At 34.8% G+C, this 13,535-nt stretch overlaps 3 protein-coding genes and 1 long non-coding RNA gene across 6 annotated transcripts; 2 read left to right on the top strand and 2 right to left on the bottom strand.

Moving 5' to 3' along the window:
- Nucleotides 1-184: 184 nt before the first annotated feature.
- Nucleotides 185-1,481, bottom strand: LOC107225731 (phosducin-like protein). Its single transcript, XM_015666289.2, has 2 exons — nucleotides 604-1,481; nucleotides 185-533 (listed from the first exon to the last, which is right to left on the bottom strand). The coding sequence occupies exons 1-2, from the start codon at nucleotides 1,229-1,231 to the stop codon at nucleotides 301-303; spliced, it is 861 nt and encodes a 286-aa protein (XP_015521775.2). The 5' UTR covers nucleotides 1,232-1,481; the 3' UTR covers nucleotides 185-300.
- A 173-nt stretch (nucleotides 1,482-1,654) lies between these two features.
- On the top strand, nucleotides 1,655-4,047 carry LOC107225732 (ragulator complex protein LAMTOR3-A). The gene is made up of 3 exons (XM_015666291.2): nucleotides 1,655-1,958; nucleotides 2,180-2,413; nucleotides 3,507-4,047. The coding sequence occupies exons 1-3, from the start codon at nucleotides 1,950-1,952 to the stop codon at nucleotides 3,642-3,644; spliced, it is 381 nt and encodes a 126-aa protein (XP_015521777.1). The 5' UTR covers nucleotides 1,655-1,949; the 3' UTR covers nucleotides 3,645-4,047.
- LOC107225738 (glyoxylate reductase/hydroxypyruvate reductase) lies at nucleotides 3,531-13,486 on the bottom strand. Of its 3 annotated transcripts, none has more exons than XM_015666299.2 (8): nucleotides 13,450-13,486; nucleotides 9,791-9,889; nucleotides 9,585-9,662; nucleotides 7,661-7,788; nucleotides 6,560-6,749; nucleotides 5,470-5,633; nucleotides 5,094-5,384; nucleotides 3,531-4,396 (listed from the first exon to the last, which is right to left on the bottom strand). In XM_015666299.2, exons 3-8 carry the CDS (start codon nucleotides 9,653-9,655, stop codon nucleotides 4,281-4,283), a joined length of 960 nt encoding a protein of 319 aa, XP_015521785.2. In that variant the 5' UTR covers nucleotides 9,656-9,662; nucleotides 9,791-9,889; nucleotides 13,450-13,486; the 3' UTR covers nucleotides 3,531-4,280. The 3 variants fall into 3 exon arrangements, with proteins under 3 accessions (XP_015521785.2, XP_046588257.1, XP_046588258.1); XM_046732301.1 differs by lacking the exon at nucleotides 13,450-13,486 and adding an exon at nucleotides 10,690-10,827; XM_046732302.1 differs by lacking the exon at nucleotides 13,450-13,486 and adding an exon at nucleotides 10,690-10,827 and having other exon boundaries at nucleotides 9,585-9,656.
- Nucleotides 9,987-13,053, top strand: LOC107225739. The gene is made up of 4 exons (XR_001525694.2): nucleotides 9,987-10,118; nucleotides 10,191-10,849; nucleotides 11,250-11,388; nucleotides 11,579-13,053. It is a non-coding gene; the product is annotated as an uncharacterized LOC107225739 (long non-coding RNA).
- Nucleotides 13,487-13,535: the final 49 nt, after the last annotated feature.

The following is a 13,535-nucleotide window of genomic DNA, read 5'->3' as shown; positions in this document are numbered from 1 at the left end:
AAGAGCAATTTATTACTAGTTATGTTATGATTGGAAAAGTTTAGTTTTCAGAAAACCAAATCTATGCAACATCTTTACCAACTTTTCAGTCAATGCCATTGGATCAAAGAACCATTCATTTACAGATAATTCACTCTATGTAAATGACGAGAAAACCAATCGTCATACTTACGAACAGCATAGATAAAATATACAGGAGCTTCAGGTTTATTGTTACATAGTTCATATAAGTATAGTTACTATAAATATTAAATACATTTTTACCACATATAATCTCCAGTCTCTATTTCGTTCATTTTTCTAGTCGCTGTCAGAATCTGCATTTCTCTTAGTAGAAACAATTGATGGAATACAGTTTCTGTCACTTATCATTCCATGCTCGATTAAAAAATGTTCAACATCAGAGGAATAAAAGTCAACTCCAAGGTGATCTGTGACACGAACAAAATTACCTATGACTTGTTTGTTTTTATAAACAAGCAGTGCTGGAACTCCCTCCTTTTTGAAGTGCCTACTTAAGCCTGCGGCGGAGCCTAAAAATAATTCAGCATTAGCAACTGCAATGTTCTTTTATAGAAGTTTGGAATTCTTTCACCATCTCACCTTGAATTTTGCAAAATTTAACGCTGGGATATTCGATGGCCAGTGAAAGTAAACAGCCATTCATAGTCTCACATCCTTCTATGTCAGGTTCATAAATATGAATAACGATGGTAACAGATTCATGTTCGTTGTCGATGGCCTCCAGAAATTGATCAGCAGTTACCAAGTTGAATAACCGGCCAAATCTTAATTTTTCAGCCCGAGTGAGCATTTCCATCATTTTTTGCTTCTGATAATTGAGTAAAAATTCGTCGTTCATCAAATCTGCCAACTCTGGATCGGTTTCCTCAAGATTATCTTTTTCCTCGTCAAGAGCACTCCTGCAAGTCAAACTCAACTTCTTCAGCAGCTCGATCCTCTCCTTCTCCTGTTCGACTTTCTTCTCTGCCTCTATTTGTTTAAACCGCTGCCAGTCGCCTAAGACCCCTTTCGGCCCTGTGTTGCTTGAAGTTCCGTCCCACTTTGCACACTCAGGCAGTTGCTCAGACCTTGACGCTGTCGCGTCGCACGGTTTCTGCGACTTTTGTTCATCTTCAGAATCCGCTGAGTCTTGCCCCTCGTCTTCACTTGAACTACTGCAGTAATATTGTAATTTTTCACCCAAAATTTTATCCTCAAGTGTTGCCATTCCGTTCTCTTTTGGGCTAGAGCTTTCTGTTGTACCTCTATTTAATACACGAAGAGCGGAATTATTAATATTATATTCAACGGAATAATAATTTTATCACCCAATCTCAGTCCATGAACATCAATGCTCTGCTCTTCATTCTCGCTGTTTTATCGAAAACCAATTATTTATTATAATTGTTGACTGCGTGAACGACGCTTTACACCAAGTTGACGCCATAGAGTAATTCTCTGAGGTTGATACGCCACACACTTTAGCTTACTGCGGGTGCGTATCAAAATCAGCTCCCGGCCCCGGTAGCAATCTTTTTATCTCTTTTGCACTTCTTGAGTATGACTGGCTCTGTCTCTGTTTTAGGCATGTTAAGCAATGCGCGCGCTTACAGTTCGCTTGTATAAGTTTGGTAACAAGGAGTGAATAACATGTCATATCACTTATAATACAGTATTTTTACGTACACCAAAGATAATTCTCTTTGACGTACACTACCTTTTAAATTCACAGCTAAATGCGGGTAGGACAAAAATAACTCGATCGGTAGGGTAGGATTGTAACCCTGTCAAACCATAAATAGAAATATATCGGCGCCCCGTGGCTGACGCGGCTGTGTGAAGTGTCAACTCTTAGTCACAGAACGGAGTATTCTTTGTTCAAATTCAATAAAAATTTGGAATGCAATAAAAATACTGAAAACTGAATACAGGTTCTGCATTCGAAAATGAACGTGGTGAGTTTGTTTTTTGAAGTTTATGCTGTAATCATATGTGACCGTTAGCTAGCGTTTCGAAGCCAAGTGAAAGTAACTATAATCGAGGTTATGTTTTTCAAAATAGAACTCACTCTTTATTGGAATTGCAATAGAAGTCAGCTCAAAAATTCGAAGCAATATAGACATGTATATTCGCGATCTGTATTTTTCTAGCATACACAAATCAATTTGTGATTCAGTTTCAGGAATTGAAGAAATTTTTATATCAGCTATTGAACAGCGTTGATGGCTTACACAGTATTTTGATCACGGATCGTGATGGTGTTCCTGTCATATCAGTGTCAGATGAAAAAGCCCCAGAATTAGCAATGCGGGCAAGCTTCCTTTCTACATTCGGAATGGCCACTGATCAAGGGAGCAAATTAGATCTAGGAAAGAATAAAACCATTATTAGCATATACAGCAGTTATCAAGTAAGTTATGAACCATTGATAATAAGAGCACCGTAATTCTGGAAGGCTGTTTGGAGTTCAGTTATTCCACTTTTACATGCAACCTTTTCTGAAGAGTACATTGTTTAAACATATAATGATATGAAACTAGTTCTATATGGCATATTATTTTTCAAATTTGACAAGATTTTAAGGTCGAATTTTCGGTACGCTTCATTTTTTGAAATCTCATATTACCTATTACAAGGCTTGTTGATGATTTAGTTTGATCTTTTCATCTCAATTTGTTCTTAAATTATTAATTTTTTTAATGTAACGTCAAATTTTCCTAATTAAAATTCATTTTTTCATTTGGTGAGAAATTTATATTACGATGTTTTAGTCGTTTGAATGAAAGTTATAAAAACAATTTCTTCCACATTCATAAGAAAAAAATCTTTTCCGTATGAACACGTATTCCTATAGTAGCGTCCGATTGATTACAAACTTGATGAAATCAATCTTTCTTTCACCTGACAAGAAATTGATTTTTAAAAAAGTCTCTTCTGAATAGATAGTAGAAATACAACAATTCATCGACCCATAATCATAATTGGCTTTATGCGAAAAAGTAGAACGGAACTATAAGGAAAATGGTACAACGAAATTATGAGATATAATTATGAAATATTTTATCAATGAATCCATCACTCAAGAGGAAAAAAGATATGTTTTACCTTTTTTAAACATCTCATTTAGTTTTTAAATTTCATTCATTTGCAAAATTTAGATGGAAAATGTTTCAAAAATTCTATATTAGAAAACAAATTGAGAATGCAGCTTCAAAAAAATCATCAGCACTTCTGTCAAGAGGTAAAACTGAATTTATAAAAAATTTTGAAACTAAAAAATTATCAAAACCTTATCAGATTTGAAAAATAATGCTCCATACACATTAAAGGGAACTAGCATTTATTGTATTTCAACTATATTATATAATTATAAAATTAATTAATTATTGTGCAAATTTCTTGTAAATTTTTACCTCTAGTTACAATTATTTACCATGTTGTCAGAAACAGTTATAAGTGTGTAAATACATGGATTTATGTGTGATCAATGATATGTTCAACAGGTTGTTCAAATGAATAAGCTACCATTGGTCGTAAGCTTTATTGCAAACAACATTTGTGATACCGGGCACATCTTGTCACTAGAGAGTAAAATTGATCCAATTTTACAAAATCTTAAAAACGTTGTTGCCGAAGCCTGATGGACACCTGTGATGCACTAATAAACTAATTGAAGAAATCGTGGAATTAAAACGTCACGACGACTGTGTAATTGAATGTGTAAAACACATTGAACCAAATTTTAGCAAAACAAAGGTTAAATATTACGATTTAAATCGTTGTAAATTAATTCTATAAATCTTATATAATTATGTAATATACATACAAAACAAAAAATGATATATACTGTATATGTATTATTGGAGAATTGAATTGATTATTTCGTGAACACGTGTCATACGCACACTTTATATTTTCGTATTCCTAAATAACTTCGCATTCATAAAATAAAAATAGACATTGATCACGGAGTCACATCTGTATGAATTAACGTGAGATATAACACACCTACAAACAAGTTACTGGAATGTCAATGTGCTTATATCCTGGGTAAAAAAATTCCCAGACTTGACACCTTCATATGAAATATACTATAAAACATAATAATTGCTAGGTATATATTCTTGAATATGACGTAAAGTGGAAATACGAATCTTGAAGACATGTATAAAAAATTAAAGCCCCGTAAAATTTCAGTTGCTTTGAAAATATTTGATACATATATCAGGCAACAGGTTACACAGTTGGTGCAAACTTTATTGAAAGCCTGTTTGCCACTATAATTCATAGACGAGTGGTTTTCCTTCCAAGCCGTTGATCACGTTCTGCGCCGCTGTTGTAGCCATGTCTGAGCGGGTTTTCACCGTTGCACTGCCCAAATGCGGGATTATAACTAAAAAGTTCAATAAAACGTAAGTGGGCTTCGGGTGATTAATTTGTTTCTGCATTTGTTTTTCTTCATCTTGTATTCCCAAAGACATTGATAAAAAAATAACAGGCAAATCATAATTAGCAAAGGTTTGAATTGTCCTGATAATGTTTGAGGAAATTCAAGAAATTCTAGAGTTTTAAAAAAAAATTTCTAAATTCTTTACGCGGAATTTCATTTTCTACCAAAACTCAAATATAAAACTCCGATTTTTTTACTTTCTCGTTGTGCATGATCAACTCGACTGATTTTTAAGAGGTGAAAATCGGACCAATTTCTATGGATAACTCATGTTTTCTCAGAACTCCACTATGTGTCACAATCCTGAAAAAAATCGTATCTCTGGCGTATCGCGTTATGCAAAAAACAGACGAATTTTTGAGAGAAATTAAAAATGAAACAGTTGAAAAGGATTTTAAAATAGATTGAACTGTCTAAATTTTTCAAAAATATTAAATCATCAATGTTTTTCTATACGATATTTGCAAAAAATTATTTCTTTTCCTAGAAATTACTAGGTCCGGTTTAGGATTTTTAGAAACAAGTAAGGATCTGTTAGAAATTAACCATTCTGGGTAAATTCGTACAAATATGTGAAACCTTCTGGACATATTTTATTGCCAGGAGAGGTCCCGACGTAAAAAATCGCTCAAATACTGACCTGCGTTCGGCAGGCTTAAAAGTGGATGGTCACTGGGGAGTGGCTCTGGATTCATAACATCCAATCCAGCAGCAAAAATTGTATGATTTCGAAGTGCTTTGACGAGGGCATCTGTATTGACGACAGGTCCGCGTCCTACGTTCACCAGTATCGCCGTATTTTTCATCTGGGCAAAAGTGTTGTCATTGAACATATTCGTAGTTTCATTGTTCAACGGCGTGGCAACTATCACGAAATCACTTTCCTTGAGGAGATCAGCAAACGATACAAACGTAGCTCCAAGATCGTCACCTGCAATTATATGAAACGTTGCATGTGTATTTCGATCCGAACGTTTATTCATATCATAGGTAATATTCATTAATAATTTATTTACCGGCTTGTTTTCTCGAGTGGCCCGAATAAATGAATCGGCCCACTTCGAATGGCTTCAGTCGCTTCACAATTGCTTGTCCAATGTTACCCAAGCCTACTATACCTACAGTTGAACCGCGTAAATCACGGCCCAACATCCATTGCGGCCGTGACTCCCACTTGTTTCTGAAAAAATTAACCAATATTAAAATATTTCGTTCTAGTACCTTGAAAATGAAAGATAAACAATAGTAATAATATAATTATGATACACCCAATGAATTAGAATTTTCTTGCAGCTTATACTAACAATGCATCATCTGCAATTCCTACCACCCTTTCGCATTGAATTAGCATAATTATAAGAATCAGCCCCTCTTAAAGTTAAATTAACTTCACAAGATCTCAGATATTTTAGGGTGGTCTTAAGAAAGGTCATTTTTGAATTTCGATTGTTCGACTGTTCCATCCCCTAAATCGGATGCAAATAATTCAAAAATAATTCTCTCATTTTTTCAGCTTCTTATCTCAACTCCAACCCGTGCCGCCGGAAGGTTGATTTCTTCGATTAACCCTTTTCAAGGGAACAGTAAATCTGCCAAATGGATTTCGATGAAATTTGATGTAGGGGGGTTCCTCGGGTCGCTGATTACGAATTTTAACTCGAAATTTCAAATGTCGAAATAGGCAAATCAACATGGCGGACAAACATCCCAAAAGAAAAATGATATTGCCATATTGGATCCGCCATTTTAAATTTGGAAATTTCGAGTTTAGATTCGTAATCAACGACCCAAGAGGAACGTGTTATATCAAATTTTATCGAAATCTGTTTGGCAGATTTATTGTTCCCTTGAAAAGGATTAAATCGGAAAATCAACCGTTTTTGCGGCACGGATTAGAGTTCAGATGAAAATCTGTAAATGTTAGGGAATTATTTGGTCCGATTTGGGGGACGAGGCATTACAAATTCAAAATGTCCTTTTTAAGGACCACCCTAAGGTGCATACCTATGTAAGTAATTGTATTTGCAGCTATGCATATTTTAAAAATTCTTTGTTATGAAATACATAAGCTAAAATTGTAATATAACAAAACGTTGAATTATTTACTCGATGATTTTGATACGGCCCTCGTAAGCTCGCCTGGCCGCGCTCAACGTCAACATTACAGCGACCTCAGCAACAGCAGCAGTTAGAACATGGGGAGTGTTACCTACTTTTAAACCCCGCCGTTTTATTTCAGGCACGTCCAAATGATCGTATCCAGCAGATGCTGTTGACACCACTTTCAACCTTGGTCCTGAAGAAAATGAAAACCTGAGTTTCAATATCAATCAATCAAAGAGGTAAGATAATTTCATGCCCGTGGAAGAAATCCATTTTGTTGATTGGTAAATATAGTCATGTCAGTTCGCATAATCTATAGTCGCTTTAATTAAGAAATTATGAAAAAGCATATTACAGACTGGTTGCATAATCCATATAATATCTAATCGGAGCAATAGATTTTTATTGCTTCAACGAAATTTGATTTCACGATAAGATCAGATAACGTATATAACGGAGGCCGAGTCGGCCGGAAAAGTTTGTATGAAGCCGAAAATACGTAATATATGTTACCTATAAGACAAAATTATATCGTTTTGAAGCAACATGTTTTTTCGCTTCCACCTGAATAACTTATTATATTTAGTAACAAACAAAAATCCTCAAGGAAGACTAACTCTTAAATCCAATTTTAAAATATGCTCTCGGAATCGATATTTAAAATTGTTACCAGTCAGCCGTATTTATTGATACGAAATTTTCGTTATAACGTCATTACTTTGGCCACTAAAGATCTTTAAAGATAAATGTTTTACATCAAATTCATTATCAAGAATTATAACTTGTGAACCACTGAAACACGAACTTTGCTCCAAGTATATTTTTATACAGAATTTAGTTCCCTATAAATATTCTAAATAAAATTGATTTTCGAGGCCTATAATTTGTAAACTGTTTGAGCTACGAATTTCGTTCAACGGACACGTCTGTAGTGAATTGAAGTCACTGCAAAATGCTTTCAGGATCAAGTCTGGGAAGAGTTCAAATACCGAGAGCGATATTTTATAACTGGATTCAAGACACATTGTCTCCTCCGAATTTTTCAATACGTAAAACTTTTTTAGGTGCAAGCGAAAAAAATTATTGCTCTCATTCAACATTTACCTGCAACATCCAGTAATTCTTTGTTCACGACATGATGGCTGGCGAGATAAATAGCGTCATGGCCCGGAAGTGCTTGAAGTACTTGTTCGCGTGTACTAACTGGGCTTGGTAGAATTGTCAAATCAAATCTGAAAAAAATCGAACAGATTTGCAGATATTGCTATTTGAAGATATGTTTCAGCATTTAATCGATTTATTATTATAATTATTATTATTACTTTGATATATTTTTATAAAACGGATCGTATCATCGCAAGAACACAGCTGCTGTTTGTGTGGTTTTAACGAATAATGAAAAATATATTTGTAGTTAGGCATTCTTCCTGTTGTTTCTGTGGTTTCAACGGACGTAAATGGTAAAATCACGTTGTGTATGGGTTCTTAATTCCTGTTATTTGTGTGGTTTCGAAAAAGGCAAATACGATGAAGGAGCTAATGGTCGTCCACTTGTTTTACAATATTTTTTTTCACTGTTTTCTGTCAGAATTAGAGTATATACTTCTGTCACCGTGAAACTTGTAGATTAACCGGAAACTTTTCCATTTCGTCCATACTTATCGCTATTGTTGAGCAGTTTTCGCAACCACATATTTTTGACGTAATAACACACGTGATTTCCTTAATTTATATCAATACGTTTATAAGGCAATTACTTTTTTAATAAGTTGACAGGTGATTAATTTTCGTGATAAAATAGCTGTGGGCAACAATTGGCTTAATAATGGCCAATCACTGGGTGGCGGACCACTCGTACATTTTCCCTATATTAACAGTTCGTTTTCGTTCCGATTAAGACCCTAAAAAAAAGAGGTAAGATTCATTGGAAAAAGAGGTCTGCTTTTTATATGTGCATAAAGTAGAGTAGTAGAGTATACAATAGAGTATTAAAAAGTAATTAGGTCACATTTTTTCATTTCCATTATCCTTATAACTCATGACTTTATTTTTCTACCTTCAAATGCATAACTGGGGTCCGAACGCACCCAGGCTTTTCTTGATCATAAAACCAATCAATTGCTAATAAACACACCTTCTCATACATGGTTTTCTTCTTCTTTTCGTAAGGAAGAAAATGGTGTACGATAAATCGGATTTTATTTACAATTAGTTAATGAAAAACACATTCGAAGATTAAAAACCGCGTAGCGATAGCGGTACTGAACGTAGTTCAAAGTTGCGTGGTGTACGTTCGGACTCCAGTCATGAGTTGAAATGAAAAAAGAAAAAATATGCCCAAACTATTTTTTGTCCAGCCTGCACTGAAAATATACCCTTTCGTGCACGGAGAGTGGGCGCAAAGTGCCTTTTTCTCGCCCGAAAACGAATAGGCGGATGCATGCAGATTATCGCAAGCGGGCGCAAAGTACGTTTTTGCGCCCGCTTTACAGAATGATAGAGGGCGATCGTGCACTCAGGTAAACTTAAGCGATTAAGGCTGATCGTGCGATTTTCAGGTGAGGCTCGTCTACCCTCCGAGAACCTAAAAATCGTACTCGCGTCAACCGCTTGCCTGAAATTTTATTACAAATAAGTTATTGTAAAGACAATTATTCATTCTGTCTTAAATACGTATTTAAATTTTGATAAACATGTCAAGTTTTTTTTTAAAAAGTGAATATCTCAAGTGCTGGGCAATTTCTTTCGTTCGGTCTTTTATTTCTTCATTCAAACAGAAAAAATTAAATTTTTTGTTTATCAATATTTTCAATATTAACATTTTTACCAGAAAAAGCCAATGAGTAGGCCGGACCGGTAAAAATAAACAATTATTGTTATTGGCAACTTGCACTGTAAAGTTACCCGGTGAAATGAACCGGTACCACCGATATAATTTTTCCATGCAGTGATCGAATGCCTTTCATAAGAAGTTAACAACACAGCGCCATCAGTTTGCGTGTAATGAATAGCACATGGAATCACTCACTTGGTTTTTAGAAGGTCAATGCCCGCCTGCGGTACTTCGTTGCTCGTCACCAAAACTCGTTGTCTGCTCATCCTGTCACTGGGAAAATTAACTACGTTGATTCTCAACCAAATTAAGAAACTGTTGCTGTTATAAGCTCAATACAAGAAATTTTATACGCTTGGACTTGAGTTGTTTGCAGTTGCTATGATTCACTATTCGCTCACCGTGATGTTCCACACTTCGGAATTTACGAACAGAGTGATCTGCGATGCGGACCGATGTAGTCAGCGAAGCGTCTTCTCCACAATATATCGTTCCTTCGTCTGAATTACATATTATGCCGGAGTATAAATGTACATGATTACATAATACATGCTAATGGATGTATGTCATATGTGTAACAGTACAGATACGCTATCACGACAAACATAGTACTAACGACAACAGCGTTTGTGGTTCAAGATTTCCGATGTTATCAGTGCGAAATTATCTAACAAGTTAGAATCGGATTTCGCAAACACTTGACGCTCGCCAATACGTAAACTCCTTTTGGTAAGGCTGACACGATGCTCCTCGAAATTTCGACAATCTTTCATGAGATTATGCGAATATTTGAAATTTCAGAAATCACTGTTGTGCGTTTCTATTCAATGAGTATTTTGTTCAATGAAACCAATACAAAAAGAGGGCGTCCCTAGGGAGGACTATGGGGCTGGTTACAGATGCTTATCGTCAGGCCATCCTATTCACGACTTGTTGGTTCATACAGATTTACACCATTACACCGTAGGTCATGCACCCAGATGATCGTGAAAGCATCTTTTATTTACGAAATTATCGTAGCGAACTCAATATTGCATGAAAAAATTCTCCCTCACTTTCTGTTCGTGTGTTTATTTAATATAGGAAGAAAAAGGGTGAGTTTGCTCAGTCGGTAAAGATAGGAGAGCTAAATGCTCTCAGGCTAGCTGGATGCTCCACGACAATTCACCATGCTTTCGTGGACACCGGTGTTTCTACCAATATTTTTGTTTATCGTCATGATTAACATACAACGTAATTGATATATCGTCAGCATAGAATTAACTAATTGTAAATTTTTTAGAAAAAAAATGGTACTCACAAAACAAGAGTCTAACAATATGAAGTAAATCGTAGTAGTATATAGTTCATTTAAGCAGCCGGCTGGAGGCACGCAGCTGTTGATTAGTTGTTTTCGATTAACCTCACAATACATTTGGGTCCAGGAGGTCCAGGAGCAGGCACCGCGTCGGCTACTGATCGTGAGTAAACGAATTTACTAATACAGTGTAATAGGTTACATGTAAAGTCGTTAGCCTGGTGGTGATACATTTGAGGAATATTTCGATAACAGTGGCCAGTGTCAACCTCTTTGTCCGAATAGCAAACAGTATTTTTATTCTAACCTTTACAAGTTGCACAAAAAACTTGAAGCTCTTCGTACGAACAGTAAATAGTTTCATTATTTAACTATAAAATTTTCTCTACTTGTTTCAGTCCATTGGTTTTTAGTGAGATGTTACGTCCGTTTAGTTTAAAACTCACTTCCATTAGTCCCGCTAAGAACTTCAAGATCTCCGTAGAAATAGTGAACAGGCTTTATATTCAACCCTTATATGACCATAACATTTTCCTGATTTGTTTCACTCCTTTTGTTTTCAGTTTGTCAGGCGAGGTGCTGAAATTGTGCACAACGATGTTGACACCCTCAAATAAACCCTGAGAATGTTGAGTTACACAAGATAATTTTGTTCCGAACACAAGAAAAATGCTTGATCAAAACATGGAAAAAAACAAACAGGTAAAGCTATATAATTTATTTCTGTATTTATCAAGAAAATATCAACACGTGTGCTATAATCATATAGCATTTTGTATTGCATTTAAAACTTTATTATTAGCAATTATTATTCTCATTCTCATCCACTCTGACTACAAAGTTACAAACAATTGTATTAATAAAATACCCTATTTCATGTTTCTCATTTCAGATGTCACGAATCCACGTATCACATAGCAGAAGGACTGGAGTTAACTTCAAAGAATTTAATCTTGATAATGCATAGCAAATTTTGCAAATTTGTCAAAGAAATAAGGAAGAAACGTTTTTGAAGAAGAGATAAAGCATCCGAGAGGATATTGGTATTTAAAAAATAATACTGTTAGAGGAGGTGTCTGAGTCAAAAATCAATACTTTTCATTAATTATATTCTGATATTGTGACACATTGAGATATTTTCAATTCAATATATTTATAAGTTACAATTTTCGATCTCAAAAGTAAAGAAAGTGGTTTATACTGGAATTATAAACCATAGCGTATAGCAATATCACCTTTTATTTATCACACTGGCTTCCATAAATATTTAATTTTACAACCTTGCATGATTGATTATGATCAAAAATAATACAATTGAATTGGCTAATTGGGTAACATAAAATCTGCTTTAGTAAACTGATAAATTGTTTAGATTCCTTAAGCTTTTGTATATAATTTCAGAAGTTGCGGATTTTGTCGCAAGAGGCAGAGTTTGAGACAGTGTGTATTCGTGGCTTGTTTAAGAGTGTAATTCATTACACTCCTGTATTAAGTCATTTAGACCGGACCTAGTCGACCATTAGAATGATATGCAGAAGTCATATATATTTTTATACGAGAAAAATTGTTAGAGAATACAAATTCGAAAATTTCAGGTGACTTGAAAAATTAACAACGGAGCTAGGAATGGAACCTGGTGTCTAGAGATGCTTTGCCGGAGCCTTACTCCACTAGATCACCTAGCCGCCTGACTACAATGTTAATTTCTCTCATCATCTGTATTCGAAATTCGAAATAGCGCGGCAAAGCATCTCCAGACACCAAGTTCCATTCCTGGCTCAGTCGTTAATTTTTCAAGTCACCTGAAATTTTTGAATTTGTATTCTCTATATAATTTCAGTGTCATCTATTCATGCATTGTATTGTGATAAAATATGATCACAATATGAGATTTGTCACTGAAGATATTGTAACTTAATTTATGAATTCTAATATTGAAACTCTGTAGAGTAAGAAGTGATACATTGCATTAGAATATTTGACCCCGTCCTTTCATAACTTATGCAATATTTCGTATCATCATTTTCGCCGAGTTTAGTGAAGAAGTGGAACGTGATTCATCGCGTGGTAAATGCAAGTAATACGAAGTCTTCATTTGATACAGACTGTTTAAATACAACCATTATAGAAATATAAGCTTATAATAAACTTATCTGTATAACATACAAAAAATCGGTTTTGATCAGAAAATGAAAAATAAAAACACGTCGTTTCACGTATTTAGTGCATTTAGTTGTAATTTTAGCAACCTGAGTTTTATCTTTTACTTGGAGCTTCATTATCATCTTTCTTTAAATTACCTGCCTAATAAATAACGATTTTTTGCAACATATAGACAATATGCTATCAAATTCAAAGATGGATAAAAAAACAGTAAAAAACTTCTACAATACTTCAATATATTCTGGACAATTGAATAAATATAAATAAAGAGTTTGATCAAAATATTCTTTCAATATGATGAGACATGTTATTCGGCAAAATTTTTGATGAAATTTCCAAACTTGAAGATTCTGGTTTTTCTGTAATTTTTCGTTGTTCTATGTAGTGTAATAAATATTATTAAGAGAATCCTCATTTTACTAAAGTTGTAGTAGGTGTGATTTCAAGTATGAAAAGCAATTGTGCTAGATGAATCGATGAGTCTAACTCGGGGTGTAACGCGATTTTCATGAGATCCGGGTATGCGTTGGTATTCCGTCGAAATATTTCATGATACTTTTCAAAATATGAAATCATTTCATATTATTGAATCTAACTTACCGTTAGAACACAGTGTGAGATTGCGTTGTAACAGGCGACAATGAACAGTCGGGCAAGAGCTGGGGGGGGGGGGGGGGGGGTGACCG

The sequence above is a fragment of the Neodiprion lecontei genome, chromosome 2 (genome assembly GCF_021901455.1).
Source record: "Neodiprion lecontei isolate iyNeoLeco1 chromosome 2, iyNeoLeco1.1, whole genome shotgun sequence".
In the NCBI taxonomy this organism is placed as follows: Eukaryota; Metazoa; Arthropoda; class Insecta; order Hymenoptera; family Diprionidae; genus Neodiprion; species Neodiprion lecontei.
This window is presented reverse-complemented; position numbering and strand designations above follow the sequence as displayed.